The following is a 23,931-nucleotide window of genomic DNA, read 5'->3' on the forward strand; positions in this document are numbered from 1 at the left end:
TCTGCAGCCTTTCCATTCGTAACGCTGAGGGCTACAGGCTGATCCTGCGTTACTCTGGGCAGGTAAGATCCTAGTCAGCGTAGTGTCACGTTTACCCTGCAGAGAAAATGAAGGTCAGTCTCTAAAGTCATGTCATTATCAGTGTATGAAGTGATGTCAATGAAACTTAAGGGAGCACATATATGGCAAAACATTACTTTTTTGCCAATGAAGTGCTTGTTTTCTGAAACTAGAAATATATCTATTTGAATAATTTGTATAATATATCTATTTCAAAAACAGATGTGCTGCTTTAACTCTAAATTATCTGCTGCTTTATAGAAATTTACATTACAAGAAATGCAATCCACAAGGACAGTCGAGGTTAATAAAGCTCCCCCGCCCTGAACTGAGAGTGTATAATGACAGCATATCTTCCCAGTGATCTACTCTCCCATGATAAGAAAAGGAAAAGAGCGATTTGTAATTGCATGCGTTAGATCTTGAGTCATGCAACTGCTGTGAAACACACGTGGGTGGGGTGCATGTCTCTTCTTTCCATTAGAAAACGAAAAAGCTTTTGGAGACGAGCAGAATGGAGGGCTGGAATTCAGGGGAATGATTCTGCTGCACATTCATTTTAGCTGAGAGAGGAGAAAACGAATTAGGAAGCATTACATATTTCCACCTACTCTCGCCACAAACTTTGCTTCTCTCTAACATTAGGACACACACTGTTAATCAAGTCCATATCTGCCGCAGCGTTTCCCTCACCACATTTCTTCCTTATGAACACATGATGGCCTCCACCCATCCCACTGGAGCACAATGCTCAAGCTCCTGAATGCAGCCCAAAAACTTTTCAGATAGCATTCAAGATTTTCTGGGATTTCTATGATTTTATCCTTGCTTTCTAGAGATGTGCCGTTCTCATCTCCACTGTTCCTCTTAGAATGATGCCTATGTGTTACAGCCAGGTACAAGGAGAGCTGGAAAATACTGCCATTCAACTTTCTCAGCCTTGTTTCGGGATACTCGGAGAGGGCAGGAACAAATCTAGATACAGAGAAAACAAAGGCTCATGTGCACAAGCAGAGGAGATGTTTTCTACATTATCGTAAGAAATATCTTGGTCATGTATTTCAACAATAACAAAATAAGTGTGAAACCACTCGTCTAATCAGGGTGTGGCCATGTTACTGATAGGTCACATACAGAAGTGAAATAACGCTTTTTGACAACAAAATGCACCATCAAATATTATTCTTTTAATACATGCAAAGTGTTCACTGCAAAGTGCTGATTTGAACACTGACTTTAGGATAATTAAAAAAAAACTTAATTGCCAGTTGATCATTTGAAATTACCTCTTTGCTCGGTGCCATAATGATCCCAAAAGCCAAAAGGAGCAACTGCAAAGAAAGTCGGCAAAGGAAATATGCAGCATCCATGGAATCTCAATCTCCCATGCTGCTGAACTAATAACTGTTTATTAACTATATGCATGGTTTTTCAAATTCTAAGAAGTTTGCCAAATTTAGATGTATTTTCACGTGCCTGGCCAAAGATGCAGTTCTGACCTCAGCAAAATCTCTGGTAAATTTTAGCCAGCTTCTCAGTGAAATAACTTCGGGGTTTTTTACATAACATGAACAGAACAACGTACTATTCCCTAAATGCATTCTTAAATGTGGCTGAGCTGTCTCAGCTGGAATTTTTCAAAGCAATTACCCCTTAAAGCATTGAAACATATTTGCTGTGCAAAACATGGTGGCAATTTAAAATGCTACCATGCTTCTGCCATAATTATTTTATCTCCAGCAGTGCTGGAGGAATGGAACATGGGATTTCTTGACTGCTTTGAAGCAAAACCTGGTGTTTTAATATAAATTGTCTGTAAACACAAGATTAAGCTAAACTAGCTGATGACTTTTCTAAACTGAAGTAACAGAAGTAGGAGATGGTGACATCTTCACCTTCATTCACTACACTGTCTTGTCAGTGCCTTAGATATCTAAGAAAAATTTAGCTAAAAGCATTGGTTTGGCAAAGTTATGGACAATGAAAATAGGATTTTAAATCAAGAGAGGGGTCTATTTGCATGCCGCCTGCAGCACTTAGAATCTCATCTTTTTAACTTGATGACATTAACCCCACCAAGGCCGCACTGAATTTTCTGACTGATGTTTGCCTTTTTAACTTCAGATGGAAACACCTGAGATTTTATTTTTTTCTCCCTGTCTTTTTATGGAACTTAACATGTTATAAAATTATTTCTACTCAGTGAATAAAATCGAAGTACGCTTCAAAGCAGCACTTTGCAATGCTACAAAATGATGTAAAAATGCCATAAAAGCAATTTGCTGCCTTGCGGCAGCATTATTCAAAAGAGATGTAGAGTCACTAAACGGAGTGGAGAAAGAAACACGTTTCTGTCTGAAAACCAGAGAGTGCCTGGCAGCGCTGCCTCGCCGAAAGCCACCCAGCCCCGTTGCGGTGGCCCAGGAGAGGCTGCGGGAGAGGAGCGGTGGAGGCAGGGCTGGGCTGCCCAGGCCTGCCCGGGGCTCCTGCCTCCGCACCGGCCACCACCTCTCCACCTGGGCCTCCAGCCTCTCCGGCCTTCCCTGGGCGAGTCTCAGGCTCCATTTTGTGGGCAGCCCAGGTGCCCCTAAGGCTCCGGGGAGGAGGAGGCCTCTCCACAGCGCGAAGGGACGCGTCCGCCCCGGCTCTCCACAGCCCTCGGGTGGGCCTGGAGCGGCGCGTCCCCGCCAGGGGAAGTGGTGGCAGGGAGCGGGCCCGGCTCCTCCTGACCCCGCTGAGGGACCCTCAGGGCTCGGAGGCGCGGGTCGCCCGCCCGGGCTCCGCGGGGCGCCTGCCGCCGGGCCCACGGGGGAGGGCGGCGCTGCCTGCAGCGGGGCGGCTCCCGCGGAGGTGGCCGCTCCGGGGCGCCCGGCAGCCCGCGGGGCGGCCCCACTTCCCCACAGGCGGAGGGCGGGTGAGGTCCCGCCGCGCAGGGGTGTCGCAGAGCCGCCCCCCGCCTTCTGCTCGCAGCGCCTCTGGGAGCCGGCGGCCCCCGCTGCCCGCCCGCCAAGGTAAGCCGGGCAGGGAGGGATTAGCCGGACCCCCGAGGGCTCCCAGCGCCAGCCCGGGAGCCCGACGGGGCGGGAGGGCGGAGGCGCGGCCGCCGCGGGAAGCGTGAGGCGCCCGGCTGTGGCGTGGCGGGGGGCGCGGGGTGTCCTGCTCGCTGTGGTGGGAAATCATGCCGGCAAACACCGGTGCTCGGGGTGGGGAGTTGCGGCAAACCCCGCTCTGGGCACGGCTTCTGGTGCCCCTGGAGGGCGGCAGCCCGGGGTGGGCAGCCCGCCAGCCCCCGCCGTGCCGCCTCGCCGCCCGGGAAGCCTGTGGCGGGAGCCACCGCTCACACGCAGGCCTCCCCCCCGGGACAGGGAGCCTTCCGACGGCAAACGTGGCCTCGGCGGGCTTGAAATGGGATCATGGGGTTTAAGGTGCTGCGGTGCTGGGTCCCGGTGTCGGTTGTTCTCTTCGGTAGGGTTAACCTGAGTCAGACCTTCGCTGTGCCCAGACCCTGAGGGGGCGAGTAGGAGACCGATGGTTTGCAAGGCAGGATTGCAAAAGCTTCCCTGCAGCCTCGTGAGGCAGGTGGGATCCGGGGGACGCACAGTGCCCTGTTTTAGGTGGATGCGTTGGGAGAGTGAAGGCAGGCGGGAGAAACTGCAGACGAGCGGCCAAAAAATACAGCATGTGAATATGCTAATCCATCAGTCTTAAACTAAGCACATAAGAAGGTGGTGTGGTTGTGGCAAAACAGCCAGTACAGGCTTCCAAGGAACACAATTTACATCTCTCTGCTGGTGGTGTATTTGACTATGTGGTTTAGAGAAGAAATAGATGTGTCTCCTGACTTTGAGAAGACCCATCCTGCATGATACCCTCATCAGAATACCATGGAGAAGTAACATAAATACAGTTTCCACAAGCTTGGGGTGTTTTTTTCTATCCCTTGTGCACCATGCATTCATCCATGACACACCAAAAGAGAAGTTATTGAATCCATTCATTGTCACACTGGGAAGGTGTATCCGGTAGGGTCTTTAGGCAACGTTATCATCTAGCCTGTCTTAACTGTCATTGAAAATTTGGATGCAGGAATATAGCCTACAAACAAAATATGCAGGGTGCCACCAAACTGGCATAGACAGCTTGACTTTTTGAGGTCCCTTCCTGCCCCAGATTACTCTGATTCCGTGATTAGTGTGGCTCCAGCTTGACTCTACCCCTCAAAACTTCTGTTTGCAGGATTTTGGCAGTCATTTTTCCTCTTCAGTTCTAATTCTCCTTTGTGAATTACAGGACATGCACGTTTTGTCATCTGTTCCTGACTTGCTTCTAGAAAATACTCATTTCACATATGACTCTATTGATGTCACTGTTAATTAATTACCCCGCTGCTGCACTACAGTGGTGTAAATGTAGTGTTTCCAGGACTCAGTTTAGTTCATCTGTTTCGTTAGAGACAAATAGGTAAGCCCCAGTGCTTCGGAGGGCTATACTAGGTGACCTGCTCCACCTGTGTAGGCTCCTGCTCATTGTGTTCACTAACTTTCCAAAGTTTTTTTCTAGAAACTTTGTAAAGAATATGAACTTAGGTTAAAACTTTATGTTTAAAACAGAATGTTTAACTTTTTGCTCAACCTGTTCAGTTCTGTTTTCTCCTGTGGGCTTTCTAAGGAGACTATTACATTTAATTGTACTTCATGCTTCGTGCAAGCATTGCTTAAAAATGGAGATAATTTGGTTTGAAATATGGATTACAAATGTCTTTGGGAGGTTTAATCAATGGAGCATTACAGGTAGCTGAGTGATCTTTGTTTTATATTCTCGGAGAATTCTGATCCATCTGGGAGCACACATAACTGGAAAAATGTACTGTCTCTGAAAGGGTACTTTTAATCATTCCCTGTGTCTTCCCTTCCTTCTTTAAACGCCTCCTGTGGGTACTACAGACTCTTTCGGTGATTGGAGGCAAATATGACTGAAGGCTTAAAGTAATTATTGAGTAAATTGTGTTTTAATTGTTCATGCTGGAATTTGTGATTATTTGATGTGCAGTATCATCAAGCAGGGTATGATGCCTTTGAAGTGCTGGTTTGTTTTATTATCAAGTGTATTTATTCCAGCTAAGTTTGATTTTTACAGATTAAAAGTCTGATTCTCACTATACTTGAGCAGTGTCTCCTAGGTCACACACTATAACTCATGCACCTGTGAATCAGGCTGTAAAATTGATTTTTTTTTTTTTTTTTTTAAATTTGCAAAGCTTTAGAGACTAACACATTTGGGAGGGTAACATTTTGCACAAAGGGGGCAACAGTATGAACAGAGGGGCCTGCTGGATGTTGGAACAGCTTAACTCAGTACTGCAGCCTAAGATTTCTTAGGTAGTAAAGAATTTACCCAACCGACTAAGATTTTGCTTTTGCTGTGCTTCACCTTTCCTGTTAGAAGAAATGTCTTACAGCAATGAGAGGGATAAGAGGCAGAAAACTTTCCTTCTCTTGCTCTGCAGTATATGGTGAAGGGGGAGGTAGAACTCGGATAACCTGCCGATGGAGGGATCAGCTATTGCACCTCTTTGGCCCTACACAATGTCTGAGAAAACTACCAGTCTGGAATACTGCTGGGGCGGAGAGGAGGGGTTGCCTTGTTCAAGAAAGGACCTATCTTGTTTGCGGATTCATGAACATCTGTCCTTTGAGAAGATGATCTGGGAACGTGGATTTTCTTGAAAGAGTGTTTATGTTTCAGAGGTGGCTTTACAGGAATGTAGCTGAATTTGGTTTTCCTGCATATCATTCAGATATCAAGGCCCCTATCCTTTCCTGCTCTCTCTGCAAACTACATGTGTTTTTCTTTCCCACAGACCTTTTTTTCACCTTTCATTTCAGTATGTCTTGACTTGTTTTGTTGTAGGCCCATCTGACCTGTTGTGATCGTGACTTTGCGTGGTCAAAGTGGGTGAAAGTGAAAATGAGACCTCTTATTTGCCTGCAGCAATATAGAAGCTTTAGCTTGTTTCTTTTGGAAGGTCTCTAGTGACAATGGTAACTTGTATCCATGCGGATTTTCCAAAGCATTTCTTGGACTTTATAGGCAGGATCCTTCTCACCCAACCTTAGACATTAGCATTTTAGTTAGTCATCTGAGGTTCTGAGTCACCTTTACAGTCAATGGAGAGAGACAGATACTGCTAAAACTTGGTTCAGCTGCCCAGTTTTAGACAGCTACTGTGAATCATCCTCTATAAAATTGCCTTTCTTTCCCTTCATTGACTAAAAAGAGCCTGGGATGACCAGGTCAGATGCAGATGTCATAGAAACTCCACCATATGTCTTTTCATGATTAGGAGTGATCCATGATACAGTAAAATTGCTCTCAGAAAAGCAGGCATTTTAGGCAGCTTTCCTTATCATCCAACCTATTGATTCATGGCTACCCTAGATATTAACAGTATAGCTGCCAGCGTAGAAGATAGTATGTTGCACTGTGAAAGAAAGAAGCTAGGGTGCCACTTTCTTCTTAAGTTTCTTTGGGGAGACTTTTGAGCATCTACTTGAGCATACGTGAACATGTGTTCCTCACCACCCCTCAATATTGATTTATAGCATTGCTCCTGGGCTGTGAATGAAAAGGAAACACAAATTACTTTGATCTGACTTACAACTTTAATGTGGGAATTCACAAACTAGTTTGATAATGACTGTTTAAAAAGTTTAAGTCTGTCATTAGTTTCAAAGCCTTTCTTCCAATAAAGGGACCTTTTAGATCTGTGACTAGCTAATTGCTGTCATAATTTTTGCTACCAGAAGCTACGTCAGCCTGCACACAGCACTATTTCTTCTTGTTGAGCATAGATTCAGCAAGCCATGAGTTTAGGCTCAAATAAATTAGGGCTACAGTTATTAGGAGTATTGGGAGTATTTTGGGGAGTAGATGCATTATGAATCCTAGAAGAAAAAGAACTTTCAGTATGTATGAACCAAATTTTTCTGTGATACTCTGTTCAGAAATGCATACAGAGTATGCACATTTCTGATAGTTTTGCACTGGATGCATCTCCTCAGTCCATTTCCATTTTTACTTTCACTCTGTATTTGCTTGTAATCTAAAGCAGTGGGTGTAAAAGTGTGACACGTAACACTGATATTAAAGGATGAAACTTCCTGTGTATCTGCTGTCAGTGATGGGCAGACACTACATGGCTGATATCACTAACAACGGAAAGTTCTCAGTTGTCCTCAGACAATCCAACTGATATAATAAAAATTTTGGTGCAAATCTTGTCATTGTACCTACACCTCTCAGGGAGAGTGGAGATGTGTGGGGAGCAAATCTGCTGCAAACAGCATTGCTAGTCCATCAAGCATAGAGAGAACAGCTAGGAGCCAAAATCAGAGGCACTCACCACATGCTTTTGCTGATAAAAATTGCAAATGACCTTCTGAGTCTCCAGTTTTAGGCAAAATACTGTGTCTGCCTAGAAGGCAGCTCACCAAGAGAGTGGGCAAGCTCTGCAGAATTGTCATTTACCTACTGCATCAGGTCCGCATAGGCAGCAAATGAAAACTTGCTCCTCAGTGGCCTTAGTTGATCCATTTCGGTACTCTCACTGCAGCTTCAGCAGCCCAGACTGCAGATACATGATTACTTCTTCTGCTTCAGAGCAAGATTTTGATGTACTTCTGAAGATTTTCTAGTACTTTCTAACGGTACTAGAAGCCCCCATTCTCTCACTTGGTATGGGAATTGCATTGAAGCACAGAAATAAGAAGGATGCATCAGTCCAAAATGTGTTTTTGAAAGTTGATGTGTTTTTTTGTTTCTGATCGCAAATTTTAAAAAACAATCATTTAAATAACAGTCAAGTCTACATTACTGTTCTCTGTGCTTTTTGATGAAATCTTATATTTGGAAGATCTGCTGTACATGTAGCTTGGAGGGCCTAAGTTGCTGAGATAACCCTGAGCAAGTGAGAATACATGCTAAAAACCTGAACACAGATAACATTCCAAAATACTTGTTGTCTTTACATCTTAGTTTTATATTTTGGTGACCATGTCTTCATGACTGAGGGGAAGCCGGCAGACCTAATGTTTGAGAGAGCAAATACAAATGAGCCTGTGGTTTTGGGTGCCAGTCCTAGGAAGGGATTCAGCATAAACTTAATTGCAGTTTTGTCCCATGGGGGCCATGTTCTTCCATGAAATTCAGCAAAGCCTTTCTTATCTGTCACTAGACTGACCTCCTTTGTCTCCCCTGTGTCATGATGGAGTTGCTATCTCTGACCAAATCAGTTGTTCCATCCCTCCTCCACTTGGTAAGGAAAAAAGAGAGGGAGGCAGTGGCATTTCCATCTCATGGAAAACCTTACAGAAATGGAAGAATTACACTGGAAATGTCACAACGTCCTCCTTCTGCTGCGTTTTCTTATAACTGTTTCCTTTGTGCAGTTCAGGGCTTGCTGGCCTGTGGCAAAGCAGCCACAGCCATGCCAATATAACATCCCATCTGTGATGACTCCAGGCTTTCACTTTCCGTACAGATCTTCATCTGAAACCCACTGCTTATAGCTGTTTGTGATCACTGTGCGTGATATAGACTGAAAGAAACAGCCTCTCTAGGTGGAAAGGTAATAACGGGCCTTGAAATTGTACCTGACTCTTCAGTCAGTAGTAAAGCTGAGAAAAAGGTTTAGAAAAAAAAATCTTCATTTAATTTTGCTACCACTCACTATGGTACTGAGCACTGTACTTTGGTGAAATACCTATAAATTCATATTAAAGCATTACTTGCTTCATTTGATTTTAATACATGAACTGTGTATGAAACAAACAGATGAGTTCAATAAAATTTTTACAGTTTTGTTTTCACCCTTTTGCTTCACTCTTATCTGTTAGAGCGTTTTATGCTAGTGTCTTTTCCTCTTTCAGTCTTCCTTTCCCATACCGTGTGTGCTCTCCCTTAAACATTTCTGGCAGTAAGAAGAACATGTGATTATAAGAGATAAGATGGTGTCTTAGAGCTTTTGCCAATGACTAGGGCGTAGGAATGAGTTACTTGTATGGGTAGACAGTTCTGTCATGGAGTCTTATAGCGTATCTTGCACTTACTCTAATGGCTCATTGTGGGAGGGAGTGAATGTTGGGAAAGATGAGCCATTGATTATTCAGCATAGTAGCTCCTGCACTTAAATTTTGTACTGTGACTTTTCATGCCTTTTTTTCCCTCTTCCTAAGTTTGTGCCACTATTTTCATTATTCCACACTTAACAACTCTTGATTCTATAGGGAGTTGGGGAGGGGAAGGATCTTTCCCCATTGTGGATCCCTGTATGCCTTCCTCTCTCATCTGTGGGCTTCCTTGTCTACCGTTTTGTGCTCATTAGACAATCTATTCATGTGGGATCAGCCTACCTTACAGATTGTGAAGCTAAATATCAAAATCTTCATTTAGTAGAGCGCCACAAGACACACTTCCCATAGCTCAGTGACCTGAGGATAAGGGAATTCTGGGAGGAGTTCAAAAGTAGCAAATGGGAATGAAATGCTTATAGCCCATCTGCTTCATTGCAGGGTGGAGTTAGGCTGAGCATTCTGCTGGATCAAAAAATTGTTAATAATTGCACTATTCTCATTTACTGGCAATTTTTTTAAGTACCAGACAGTCTCTTGTTGTTATGTAAGTTCCGTACAGCAATGTTGGGTAACTGGAAAAAACAGGAAGGAAAACATTACACCAACATCAGAAAACTACAGATTATGGGAAGGAATGTGGAAACAGAACAAATTTGTGCTACTCAGACTTACATTACTCTTTCACTATTCTGCTCTTCCATCAAGGCAGGGAATGGGAGGAACCTGAAACTGTATATTTTCTGGTAACTTGTATGTCTGCAGTTGTTTATACATGAGTAGAGCTGAAGTAGACATGTCGTCAACACAAGAGAGATGAGCCTAGATCAGCTGGTGCTTCATGAGCTGAATCCAGCTCAGGGGACGCACTTCCATCCAGCTTTCTGCCTTTCCCAGGAGAAGATAAATTGGGGGAATGGAGATCTTGTTCCTATGTGCCAGTAATCTGGCACAGTATAGGGAATTGTTTATTCTACCAATCTGTGTGAAGACGTAGGACTGGAAATGCATCTCCTCGTACCATTTCATTCTACACAGAGAGTTTGTGCTGCCTGTATGGCTCATGGGGAGAAAGTCCCCAAACTGGACCATTCTGCAGTAAGTAATCTGTGACAAAGGAAAAAGAAGACCCAGTCTGTAGCTGTACAGTATTTCTATAATGTTCTTAGACCCACAGGCCAGACTGAAGCACATTGTATTCTGGGAGGATACTATATAAAAATGAACAGAAGTGGCACTGCTTTCGAGCTCCGTAAGAGCAGTCCCCTTTGGGAGGTGACAGGAGGCTACGAAGTGAAGTTCTGGTACATAGAAATTGCTCCCCAGCTTTCTCCTCCCCAAATTTGTGCTTTACACTGGGGTTTCTTTTTTCCCCTTGCATAAGGTGCTTTTGACTTACAGTCCCCAGCTGCTCAAGTACATTTGGGATACATTTTCTGGAGCCCAGGATCCAGACTGTGTGTGTGCCTGAGAGTGATTCTGAAGAGGAGCTTGGTGAATGAGATGTCTTGCACCCAGCCTGCGTGCCATATCCCTCTACACTCCTTTTCTGTAGCCATAGAATGTGCTGCCTGTCACTGGTTAAATGTTCTTTCTGTCCTCTCTCATCTTTGCATGAGAGCCCTTTGCTAACCCTCTCCTCTGGCTTTGAGTAACTTCCTCCTGCCATACTGGGGATAAGCTTTTAGGTAGTCCCTTGTTCCTCTCAGCCTGCCTTAACCGAGGCTCTGGGACCATTCAGTAATCTTGCCATCTTGCCTCACCCTAAGAACAGGACCCGCTGCTGCTTCTCCCAAACACCACGCTCAGCAAGTGGGATAAAGAAGAGAGTTTGTGTTTGGGGCAGTGCATGGGGGAGAGGGGAAGGCTGGGGAGCACAGAGGGGATGGATGCTGAGGCAGTGTCGTCTGAAGGATGGCCTCAGACTCAGTGTCCCGCGGTGCTTTACAAACATACTAAAACTCTCTCTCTCTTACTTTCAGCAATGGAAAATGAAGTGCTCAAATATATATCACTGAAAAAGATGGTGGTGTACTTGGGCTCACTTGGTGTACTCATGCACAGGAGTTCCTGTGGTGTTTAAATTATCATTATCAACTTGGCAAAAGAAGGGTAAAATACAACTGCTGTCATCATTGAAGTGCAGCAGTATAGTTTTCAGGTCTATGAAATCTGGGTCTTTTGGACTAATAAAGACTTCTTCCAAATTCAGTCCTAACTGCAGGTGTGTTTCTGTATTACAAGTGAGTTAACTGTGAATTTCCAAAACAGCAAAAAAGGGATCAAGCTTTCAAGAGGTTTAATTGTATAAATGGCATAGTTACAATTTCTGTGAAACAGAAGTAGGATCTGTGAGTTTGGGGTGCTCTGATCTAAAGATGTTTGTGCTTACATCTGGGTGGATGATTCTGGAGTTAGTAGAGTATGAGTTATAAGCTTAATTATCAGGTGTGCCTTTAGTCTTGCTAGAGTCAGTTTGAGCAATGTGATACAAGATAACAGGGCAACTGGAGTCAAAATCAGTTACACAGTGTATGCAAAAATGTGTCTGGAGCAATCAATAGAAAATGCTGGAAGTGTTTTTTGTGGCATGGTCACCTGAAGAGACTCGAGTGCCCCAGGTTCACATTAGAAAAGGATTCTCTCACATGATTATATTTATCTGCCATTTGTATTTTAATCCAAAGCCAAATGTGACTTTCAAACTAGGAAGGATACTTTGCAGTTGCATCAGTCTTCCTGCAGCTCCTAGTGTTTTAGTGTGTCGCTTTTATTCCATCATGAGCAGAGTTATGACGTGTCACACCCATCCCTGAGATAAATACACAATGTAATTTCAGCTGCAGATAAACCTACAGTCATTGACACACCAGAGTTCCCAGAAGAGTAGGTGATATGAGTAAGAAACTGCTTTCAGAGTTATCTATGTGTACAAGCTTTTTCTTGGAAAATGCCACACTTATCAATGTTAGGTAAGTGCAGTGCTGGAAGCGATCTATTGCTTTTGATCCATCCTTTTCAAAATATGAGTTAGTATTAAAACAGAAGAGAGTTACAGGGTCATTTTATGTAGGTAAGAAAGAGAAAAGTCAACATGCTAATTGCCAAATCTGATTGTGATTTTGAAAGCTTGGGGGCAGCTGCCATTTCTACTTCATCAGTCCAAAACTTCAATTTCCTTTCTTAGTATCTACTAGAATTAGTAACTAATTGGATTATTCTTCTAGCCTGAATTCTGGAGAGGTAGATGTTCTCTCGTATTCTACTTCATAAAAATTGACCTAGATGTCTGTTAGGGACTTTTTGCTAGACATGGTGCAATAGCTGGTTAAGAAATTTCCATCCTGCCTCACTTAAGTATATGAGACATTTGAATAGTCAGAGTTTTTCTTGACACCTTTACTGTAAAATCATTGTAAGAAACCTAGTTAGACCTATTTCAGACCTGCGGTCAACTTGGCCAGCAAGTTGTCCTCAACAGTGGCTAGCGTCATGTGCTTCAGAAGGAGGTATGAGAAATCCTGTGCTAGAAGGTATGGTGTAATCTGTCTATCATGAAAGCTTTACTCTGGTTCCAAACTGGTGGAGCCTTTGTTTTAGGTCTTGAAACATGAGGTTCACTGTCCTTGCCTGAAACTGTCTGAAATATTAGCACTTCTAGCTATAACTGCTAGTAGAGAAACCCAACTCCTCAGCTTGCTAACTCACCACTTTTGATGAGTTTCACAATTACACTGTGCACGTTTCCCTGGAACAGTTGTGCAGACTTTCATTTTCATGTATGATCCCATTGATTTTGTGTTATAAGCCAGGACAAAATGATACCTCAGTAACGTTCCTCTAGGTTTTGATGCATCTTTTTATCACACTACTTTCGCATCTGTTTTCTGTGACAATCAGTTACCCTCTTTCCAGCTTTGCTCTTTATGGTGGGGCTTCGGTCACTTTCATCTCTTTTCCCTAATTCTCTTTTTTTCTGTCTTTGATATGGGGTGAGCTACTTTGCATAGTCTGCCATAGGTAAGGGTGAATCTCTGATTTGAGTGATTTAATCATTGGGCTGCTGGTGGTTCTTTCTAAAACGTTAAAGATTTCTTCATTCCACGCCAGAAAGCATGTAAGGATTAAGTGTTAGCAGGAAGTTACAATGCTGGTAGTGGTCATCCGGGTAGTCAAACAGCTGGTGTTCATTTTGGTGGACCTGGTACTGCAACACTTACACGCTGTAGTGCAGGAACTAGGAGGTGAAGGTGCGCTTTTGATCTTTCTATGTGACTTGTAAAAAATATACTTCATGTATTTTTATCCTTGCTATTTGCATATGTAACAGTTTAAGAATAACAACAATGCTTTGAATTTAATGAATGGGTCTGTAACTGTTCACCAGATCACTAAGTGGACTGGTTCCTAATACTGTTCGTAGCATGAATCCACTGTATGTCTTTGTTCTACTGATACCATGCCGTTCCTCGTTCCTGTTTTGTTTGTAGCCCTTAGGTTGATTAAACTGCATCAACTCAACTGAGACTGAGTTGCAGAGATGGTAATCTCGTGTGCGCACCGTTGGTGTTTCCTGTTCGGTGTTGCACAAGGGCTTTGAGCTTGTTTTCAGATTGCAAGTGCAGAAGCTTTGTTACCACGTGGCTTAGACCGCTCTTCCTGTTGAAAGGGACTGGCTTTCAGTAGTTCTCAGAGCTATCGGATGCTAACAGTTCAAACCGTGCTTAGTATAGTACCATGCCTGGCTTTTTTGAGCTACATCATATGAGCACCCCGTCAGCTTTCATGATATTTTTTAACAGTTTATTTTTTAAGCAGGGTGAATTTTGCTGCATTGGTTCACTACTCGTTCTGTTAGCTTCCCGCCAAGTGATAATGATTCTGTCAAACAATTCCATTTCCTATGTATTGTTCATAGACATAGTGCTGTTGTCTTATGTAAGTGTGCAAATCACAAAACTTTCTTCATTCTTAAAAAAATAAAGTTGTTTTATTATTCTCTCTACTATCTTAACAAATCAAAATGTATGCAACCATGCAGAAATCATATCCTGATTTTAATTACAGAGTTCGTATTATAGACCAGGAAAGGCAGTTCCCTCTCCACCTGTCAGTGCATGACACCAAAGTGCAACAAGGTGGACCACAGAGGGTTTCCCGTCCACCTCTGTGGGCTAGCTTTCTTTCTGTGCATTTGCCAGATTTCTCTTGTGTTAGAAGTGAGATAACTTAATTCCAACTTCCTGGCCCATAGCTCAAAAAATGTAGAAATTTACATTTTAATTTCAAAATAAGGGTATATATCAAGTAGATATGTAGGAGAGGGAAGAATTTTTGTGTCTGTCTGTTGCCAAGTTTAGAAATACAGTGCACAGGAGTATTGTATTGTCATCCAGGGCAGCAGGGCTGGTTCTTGTGAAAACAAAATGGTTGGAGGCCTCCTGACAGGGGCACCTGAATGGATGTAAGTAGGTCTGTCGAAATGGCAACAAAGTGTGTGACGGAGAAAAGACAGACACTAACAGGTAAGGAGAAGTAGGAACACATATGCAGAAACCCTATTTTTTCATTGGGTGAGCTGAAATACAAAGATGCTAAAAGTACAAAGAGTACAATAAAATACAAGAGTTTTGTTATCCACATCTGAGATTTAAATTATTTTTATCAGCAAAGAGGCTGCTAAATCTGAAATTGGGAAGGTAAAAAAATAAAAGGTCTAGCAGGTCTGGGGAACTTCTGGTAAATGATGGGGTGAATAAATGTATCGATGAGTCAAAATACAATGAGTCGATATTTATGTATTATATAAACCTGTGAGAGTTTCATATGCATGAACTAAATAGTGAGACTTGGTGGTTAGAATAGCAAGCTGAAGAGAAAATGCCCCAACCCCTTAGATACACAGTATGAGAAATGTGGGAGTATTTAAAAAAAAAAAAAAAAAAAAAAAGTTTTTCATAAGAGAATCATAGAATCGTTAAGCTTGGAAAAGACCCTTAAGATCATCGAGTCCAACCATTAACCTATCACTGCCAAGCCCACCACTAAACCATGTCCTCAAGCACCACATCTACCCGTTTTTTAAATACCTCCAGGGATGGGGACTCCACTTCTCTGGGCAGCCTGTTCCAGTGCCTGACTGCCCTTTCGGTGAAGAAGTTTTTCCTAATATCCAACCTAAACTTCCCCTGGCGCAGCTTGAGGCTGTTTCCTCTCATCCTATCGCTTGTTACTTGGGAGAAGAGACCGACCCCCACCTCGCCACAACCTCCTTTCAAGTAGTTGTAAAGAGCAATAAGGTCTCCCCTCAGCCTTCTCTTCTCCGAACTAAACACCCCCAGAGCTCAATGAAGATTTGAGAATGTGAAATTTGGGGGAAATAAAATACAAGGAATACCTTTGCCTGTATGCTTGGTGTTACTTAAAAAGGGCGTCTAGAAGACATCGATTTGAAAATCAATCACTTTAAAAATAGATTAGGTTTCACATGTATGCCTTCCCACAAGCCCCTCCTTAGCATGTTTATTCTTGACAACCGCAATTTCCTCTTTTTATTTTAATTTTGATTTTTTTCTCTGCTTAAAATCTCAGGCATGACATGGGAAACATTGTAAAAGTACTGTCTTTTTTTTTTTCTCCTCAGTTTATCATAGTTGATAGTGATTTTAAGAGTTACTAGTATTAGTACTATATACAGAAAAAACTGACAGAAAAGTTACTGTTTAGTGGATATAGAGGAAGACTGAATATGAAACTCAGTATTCTTCTGGGGACTTCGGTAAATCTTTTCCCCTTTTTTGTTAATAATAGCTCATACACCTGCAGGTTTAACTTTGAGTTTCTCGTTTGATTACGTTCAAGGCTATTTATAAAAGTCAAAAGAATTTGCTGGTCCAAAATGCAGCAACATCTTTTGTGAATGGGATAGTTCCCAAATCTGCGTATTGTTTTGTCTGTTTGTTCCTCCTGTGGCAATCAAATAAAAGAAATGGAAATGATTGTGGAGAGGAGTCAAAGAGGAGGAAAGTGGATGGACACTCTTTTGCGGTTCCACATTTTGGGGACTCATTTTACTATCTTTTGCTTTTCTATCTCTTGACAAAATCCCTGATGAATTTGGAGAGTTCTCAGTTTAAGAGATCGTTCAGTGTGTTTTAACATAAAAATATTTTCAGGGTATGTGGTGATTATGATGGGAATTTTGTCTTCCTAAACCCAATCAATAAAAATGCAAGAGAAAAAAAAAAGCTACCAGTAGGGGCAATGGCTTGGTGACAGCATGGTTTTATCAGTCTGGTGATGATGATGGATGTCTGTTCATTGAAAGGGACACTTGAAAGGGACACTGACGTTATTTCCTTCTCAAAATACATGTTCAGGCCCTCTCCCTTCCCCCGTGTGCTTAAGGTCAAAAAAACCCCTGTTATTAAATGCCATTTATTTGAATTGATAAGGAAAAGTCATCAGTGACTAACTCAGCTCCAATTTACAGTGGAAATTCTTACAGAATTAAGCACATTGCTTTTTCACTTTATTTTCCTTATGAATCGAATGTATCTGAAGATTCAGAAAATCATATAATTGCAAAGAAAGAAGCTCTAAATTTACTAAAACCTGTAAAAATCCCATAATTTGGTGAAAGTGTTGTATAATCCAATATTCAGTTCTCTTGCCCTTTTTTTTTTTTTGTTAACTACTGAAGAGGGTTCTTAGGTTTGTTTTTTTTTTTTTTTTCCTTTTTAGACAGTTCTAACTCCTCCTCTTGATAAGGTCTCCTGGTTCTAACCCAAGAGTTTTGCCATTTTTATATTTCTATTCTGGAAAAATATAGCAAAGCAGGATTTCAGTTTGTCAAAGGAACCAGTATGAAGACTTTTTTCTGAAAGCAGATCTAGCCAGTGCTTAAAAAAAAAATCACAAAAACATACAAATGGCTAGAGCTAATAAGATTCCCCCAATAGATATTTTGTTCTCCTAAACCAGAAAACAGGAAAACATAAAATTATTCAGTATTATTTAAGCACTGATGAGATACTTGTCAGTATGAACTTCAGCTCCATTTTTTGTCACATAACAAATCTGACTTCACTCTGCCTGATCAAGTGAGTGCCATTTTATCTATCCTTTTCGTGCAAATTGATTCTCCAAGTGCCAGGTGTGTAGGAAGCTACACAGCTGTACATTCAAATAAATGAATTAAGATTCAGTAATCATTTACCCAACCAGTATACAGCTGAATCTACAGAAATGGAATTTTATATAAAAAGCTCTATATGATAACTGTGATACATACAGAGAGAGTGAGCCATCCAGTGTGGGGCTGTCAGCTGGAAATGAAGCAGATAAGATGACTTTAGCTCTCCATTCGCTCAGTCATGTGTGACGTGTGTTCCCTGTTGCATGGGCGTAGCTGTGCCGTCTCCGCCATCGGGCTAGGGTTACCCTCAGTCCTGCTAACCACATCCTATTAAAATGTCTTTAACAGCATCCAGTTCCCAGATCTTTAAGTCTTTGGTTTCTGGGATCTGAGAGAACTGTGGAAGTTCGAAGTGCAGTTCCTGGTTGCCTGTGCCTTATTTAGTTACACCAGCTACAAAAGAAGTCTAAAGCAGGTAGAATATGCCCTGAGCCTGACTGACGAAAGCTGTACAGGCCTACTCCTAATGAGTTCTGGTGTCGGGGATAACACAGGTGGTAAGAGGACAAGTGGAAATCAGGCCAGTCTTGCTTATGTAGATGCCAGAAAGACCAAGTCCAAAGGAGGCAGAGCAGCTCCGATTGCTCCAGTATTAACTATCGTATTAAAGACATGCTACCAAATAATTCTCAAACAATAGATATTGAGTTTAGTGGTTCGGTGGCCTTCATCATTTAACTACAGCGTAGTTATGTGGCTCTATTAAAGGAAAAGCATTAAGATTGAAGAACAGGATACTTGCTTGTCTTCTTTCCTTGCCAGTCTTTATAGTCATTAGAGTTTTTCCTATCCTCAGTTAATTGCTTTCTTGCATCAGGTTGGTCCTCATCCTGTAAGGTGCTCTGGTGGGTTGACCTTCGCTGGCTGCCAGGTGCCCACCAAGCTGATCTATCACTCCCCCTCCTCAGCAGAACAGGGGGAGAAAATATGATGGAAAAGCTCATGGGTCAGGGTAAGGACAGGGAGATCACTCACCTATTACCATCACAGGCAAAACAGACTCGACATAGGGAAATTAATTTAATTTATTGCCAATTAATAAGACAGTAGGATAATGAGAAATAAGAACAAAAATAAAAACATCTTCACCCCACCCCTCCCTTCTTCCCAGACTCAGCTTCACTCCCAACTCTTCTACCTCTTCCCCCTCAAGCGGCACAAGGGGATGGGGAATGGGGACTGTGGTCAGTTTGTAATGCTTTGTCTCTGCCACTCCTTCCTCCTCACACTGTTTCCCTGCTCCAGTGTGGAGGCCCTCCCATGGGAGACAGTCCTTCACAAACTGCTCCAACACAGGACCTTCCTACAGTCTACAGTTCTTCAAGAACTGCTCTAGCATGGGTCCTTTCCACGAGGTACAGTGCTTCAGGAACAGACTGCTCCAGTGTGGGTCCCCTGTGGGGTCACAGGTCCTGCCAGAAAACCTGCTCTGTGTGGGCTCCTCTCCATGGGCTGCAGCTGCTGCCAGGAGCCTGCTGCAGCGTGGGCACACCGTGGGCTGCAGCTTCCTTCAGGGCATGTCCGCCTGCTCTGGCACGGGGTCCTCCATGGACTGCAGTGTGGATATCTGCTCTGGCGTGGTCCTCTATCAGCTGCAGGGGAACAACCTGCTTCATCTTGGGCTTCACCATGGGCTGCAGAGGAATCTTTGCTCCAGCACCTGGAGCATCTCCTCCCCCTCCTTCTTCACTGACCTTGGTGTCTGCAGGGCTATTTCTCTCACATTTTCTCACTCTTCTTAGAGCTGCTGTGCAGCATTTTTTACCCTTTCTTAAATATGTTGTCTCTGAGGTCCCACCAGCATTGCTGATGGACTCAGCTTTGGCCACCACCAAGTCCATCTTGGAGCCAGATGGAACTACTGTCTCTGACATGGGGGCAGCTCTTGGTGTCTCCTCACAGAAGCCACCCCTGCAGCCCCGCCACTACCAGAACCTTGCCACATAAACCCAACACAGGTGCACACAAACCCAGTGAACACATAGGACTACTTACATGTTTAAAGTTTGACCCTAGGTTGAAGCCTGGTTTTATGTGATCAGTACCAGAGTTCTCAATCCCTTGCAGACTTGAGCCTCTTAAGAACATGATGTTTATAGTTCTTGTCTCTGGCAGTGTTGTATGTCAGACGTGCTTTTACACTACTTCTCTCCCTGCAGAGGAACAAATTTATGAGAAAGAGGAAGAGGATTATTACAGAAGCTGTATCTCCCCAGTATCTCAGCACCACCAGTGTGTGGTGCTTTCCTCATATCCCCCTCTTGCAACAAGAGCCACCATTTACTGTCGTGCAGCATGTACTTATTTTTCTTGTCTCGGTGCTCTCCCTCAGATGTCTTGAGGTTAGGTAAGACTGGAGTATTTGAAAGAAAATAGGGAGAAATATTGAGACAAAAAGTTGGTCATGTACCTAACCATAACCAGGTCCTGCACTAGATAACACCTAATAAACTCTTGTTGTAGTAGTTGTCCAAGCCAAAGAAAGAAGGCTTTCAAGATGAAGCATTCAGGAATTTCTCAACCTCAAGCTTTGTTTCCCTCTCCATCTCTCACTAGCTACATTTCTCTGATGTTTAAGATAAAACCATGGTTCATTAGCTAGTGACTTCCTATGAAATGTAAGTAATACAAGGACGTTACTGGAACTCCTAATGAGTGTAGAGCCCAAGTGTGTGTTTAAGCATATGTTAGTAGTTATTTCCAAACTACGGATAGAAGGTTTTGCAAGTCATGAACAGTTGTTTTAAAGTTAATTGGGAACGCAATATAAAAGAACGTTGCATATCCTCTGTTTTTGACCGTTGCTGGCTTTGAATTGAACTTGTGATGATTTCTTGTCTATGGATTTTTTTCTTTCAGATGGAGCAAACATGTGATGATATAGATGAAATGTTCAGCAATTTACTTGGGGAGATGGACATGCTGACCCAGGTACATAATTCTTTTTTTCCATCAAGATTAGAAACATAGCTATTATGTGTTAGAGGAAAGAGGGAACTTTTCTACGTTTTTCATGTACCTCAACTCTGAATAAATATAGATACATCATTTTGAAAAACCTTCAACTAAATTTCTCTGCTTGACATTTAAAACAAGTGGCCTGAAGAATAAGATAATATCAGTGCAGGCTAGATTGTTAAAGAGAGCTAACTGCTTATGAAAGACGCTTTCTCCAAAAAAACAAACAAGCAATTTAAATTCCTCTGGACTCAGTCCCAAGAAATTGAAAGATTCTGTCAAAACAGGAAGGGTTTGAGTCAGAATTTTCAGGTATGAATGCTTTGCATACATGGGTAAATGGGATGTAGCCTGAATGTCAAATGTAAGCTTTGGAAATGAAAGCAACATTTGAATACATGCATAAGAGTAATCTTTAGATGCGCTAAAATACTAAGTTACAGCTCGGGTGGCATTCAAGAATTTCTGGAGACATTATTGCCAGTGCAGAACATACTCTTGAGACAAAACTATAACACAGCATGAGCCTATTTCTAAACCTATAGTCATACTTCCTGCAAAACCTGATGAAAGGAGAATTTTTATTTCAAAAAAAAAACCCCATAAAGTCAATACATTTGTTGTATTTTAATAAATGTATGATTAAAACACTTAAGCTGTCATCTTAGATTCTGTGTGAGTTTGATTTCTTACAACCTCTGTTTTGAGGGGTCTTTCCTCTTGGTGAGTCCCAGTGCTTGCCAAATTAAATACCAATAATTCTGAGCCACAGAATAGGAACTATGCTTAAAGTGTGTGAAAGCCAAGACTTCACATGATGTTCTTAGCTGTCAAATCACAATACTTTGCCCCTTGGTAGCCTTTCTGCTTTTTAAGGGCTTTTTATAACCATGCATATTTATTTTATATATATCTGTATATAAAGAGGGAGGGGTTTAGGGTAATTTCATTTCATTATTATGCCTTGAAAATTAACAAAAGACTGCTTGTGATAAATTTTACCTCCTCAGATTGGACACAGCACTGTTATGAGTGCAGGTGATGGGAAGAGAGCAAGAGAGTGAGCCTCTTCTGTCTCTGCTCATTGGTGTAGTACTGGGTGGGATGGGATGTGTTCCTAAGATGGAGACTGACTCCTCCTCCTCTCTAAAGTGCTGGCATCACCTCTTACCTGAACACTGTATGGGAGAAGGAGACCGGCATGTCTGAAAGCCTGAAGACTTACAGTTAACACAGAAACAGTGTTTAGAGTTATCACTGCTTTGGTTTCCAGCTCAGTATAACTTCAGAAGAAACCAACATGTCCTGGGTGGGAAACAGGTGAAAAGAGCTGCCAAGAAAAACATTTGCATTAATTTTCGTGGAAAATGCCTGTCAGTTTCAGGCAACTCTGAGAAATGTAAATGCCTCTGGTATAAATTCAGTATGAACACCAGTAGACAAACATCTCACAGGGATGTATGAACAAGGGTATAGCTTGTGGGATATACGAAGTAATCCTTCCATTCTGCACACCATTGGTAAGACCTCAACAGGGAAACTATGTCGAGTGTTAGCACTGCATTTTGAGGAGAAGGAGGGTCGACTGGAGAAAATCCAGAGGAAAGCAATGAGAATGACGAGAAGGAAAAGAAACATGAGCTATAAGAAAAGATTACACAAGGTTGTTTAGTCTAGAGAAGAGGAGACTGATAACAATCTTAAAATTCATCAAAGGCAGCATAAGAACAGAAAGAAACACTTGGTTCCTCATGTCCATGGAGAGCAGGACAACAGGGAATGGTCTTCAGCTGCAGCAAAGGAAGTTTAGGATGAGCATCACAAGAAAGGTTTGATGGCAGGAATAGTGATCTCAATAGTGAAGCAGTGGAACAGATTGCCAGAGGTGATGATGGAATTTATCTAATAGGAAGCTTTTTAATCAGGTTAGGTATACATTTTTCAGGTATGACCCAGGTATAACTGACCTGCCTTAGGACAGGTGCATGGTCCAGACAGACTCTTGAAATTCCTTCCAGTCTCATCTACAGTGTTTGCTTATTAGAGCTATCACCTTTCTCACTGTGGAAGGGAGAATGTATCTTTTTCTGTCTCCACTGTATGCACTTTTCCTAACTTGTGAAGCAGTGGTTCCCTGCCTGCTTCCTAAACAACAAGCTGCAAACTAGGAATTCTCTATTTAACTATGTGGATTTGCAGTTTACATTGCAAACAGCAGCATGTTTTGTTATTTGTTGTGTTTGTTTTTTCTTTGCAAACATCATGAGAAAGTAACAGCTAGGTTACATTTATATCAGTAAATAAAGCACTCTGGAGCAAATGGCACTGCATAGCTCAAATATGTAGCTCACAGCTAAACTCTTTCAATGCTATCCTTCCGCCCCCCTTCAAAAAAAACACCAAAACCTAAAAATCAGTATGTCTTTATCCACTGTCTCTATTAGAAACAGCCCTAGCCTCTACTGTTCCCCACACCAAAGCTGGGTGTTGCCTGACAAGAGTTGCAGTTAGCATGGGTCAACATTGTATTGAGCAGCATGCAAACTATTAAACGCTTGACATGATTGTGAGACCGTGCTTGAACCCTTGTCCTGGCCCTATTTAGTTTACAAGTCTAGGCATAATCCCAGAAACTAGTGTGTGTCATTCTGTTCCTTGAAGAAGAATTTATTTCATTAGACAAATTCGCGTAATTGATTTACAAATGTTAATGTATGTAATAGTAATTATGTCATCAGATACCTGTTTTTTTCTTCTACCTTAACAGAGTTTAGGAGTGGAGACTGTACAACCTCCATCCCCCAAAGTATCCAACAATGAATGTAGCTTTACAGTTGGTTTTAAAGATTTAAACGGTAAGTAGCTGAATGGACTCTTTCATGCTTTTTATGCTTATTTAAAACACCTCACAGCAACAAATGAGAAGAAAAACTTCAAACACCCTTGATCAAAAAAACCAAACCAAAACAAAAAAATATTTTGCTGGAGTGGGAGGTATATTTGTGTGTCTCAATTTAGGAAACTTCAAAGGGGCCAAATTTTTTTTAAAGGGATATGCTCAGTCTTATATAGGAGTCAGACTTTTTAAAATGTCTTGAGTGTGGAGGAAAACAAAAATGAGAAGTCCCCCAAGTAACTTTCTAAGATGCAACCTTTTTTTTGTAAAGATTTAACTTAATAGAAGGCAAAATTCCTCAGTGTGAGGTCGGAGCTGCATAAGCATTTTTGTCCAGTGGAAGTATCGACTTCAACTGCTTCCGCTTTACATTGCTTATTCTCATTCTGGTTTGCACTGTCACTTTTGCATGTACAGCTGCTTGTTGAGGCTGTATGACAAACTAAATGAGGGAATTTATCCGAGTTTTAAAAAAGAACCCTCCCTTTGTTTTTGTTTGTGGTGTTTGTTTGTTTGTTTTACTGGGGGCTGGTTGGTTGCATTTGCCTGAGTTGGTTTTAACCTGTGTTTTTGTCCCAAAATCAGTTCACTATTAAGCTACCTAGTGCCTCTACCAGCAAATTGGGTATAGGTATGTAAATAGAGAGGATCATAAGCCACCTTTCCAACTGAAAAGAAAAGCTTATGAAAAT

At 42.1% G+C, this 23,931-nt stretch overlaps 1 protein-coding gene across 2 annotated transcripts in view; it reads left to right on the top strand.

Moving 5' to 3' along the window:
- The first annotated feature begins 2,969 nt into the window (after nucleotides 1-2,969).
- Nucleotides 2,970-23,931, top strand: part of APBB1IP (amyloid beta precursor protein binding family B member 1 interacting protein) — a 69,776-nt gene continuing 48,814 nt past the window's right edge. For both annotated transcript variants that reach the window (XM_082310406.1, XM_082310405.1), the window contains exons 1-3: nucleotides 2,970-3,071; nucleotides 20,245-20,316; nucleotides 23,111-23,198. In XM_082310406.1, the coding sequence (XP_082166532.1) occupies nucleotides 20,245-20,316; nucleotides 23,111-23,198 (160 nt within the window). In that variant the 5' untranslated portion in view covers nucleotides 2,970-3,071. The remainder of the gene's footprint in view (nucleotides 3,072-20,244; nucleotides 20,317-23,110; nucleotides 23,199-23,931) is intronic.

The sequence above is a fragment of the Platalea leucorodia genome, assembly GCF_965183815.1.
Source record: "Platalea leucorodia genome assembly, chromosome: 1".
In the NCBI taxonomy this organism is placed as follows: Eukaryota; Metazoa; Chordata; class Aves; order Pelecaniformes; family Threskiornithidae; genus Platalea; species Platalea leucorodia.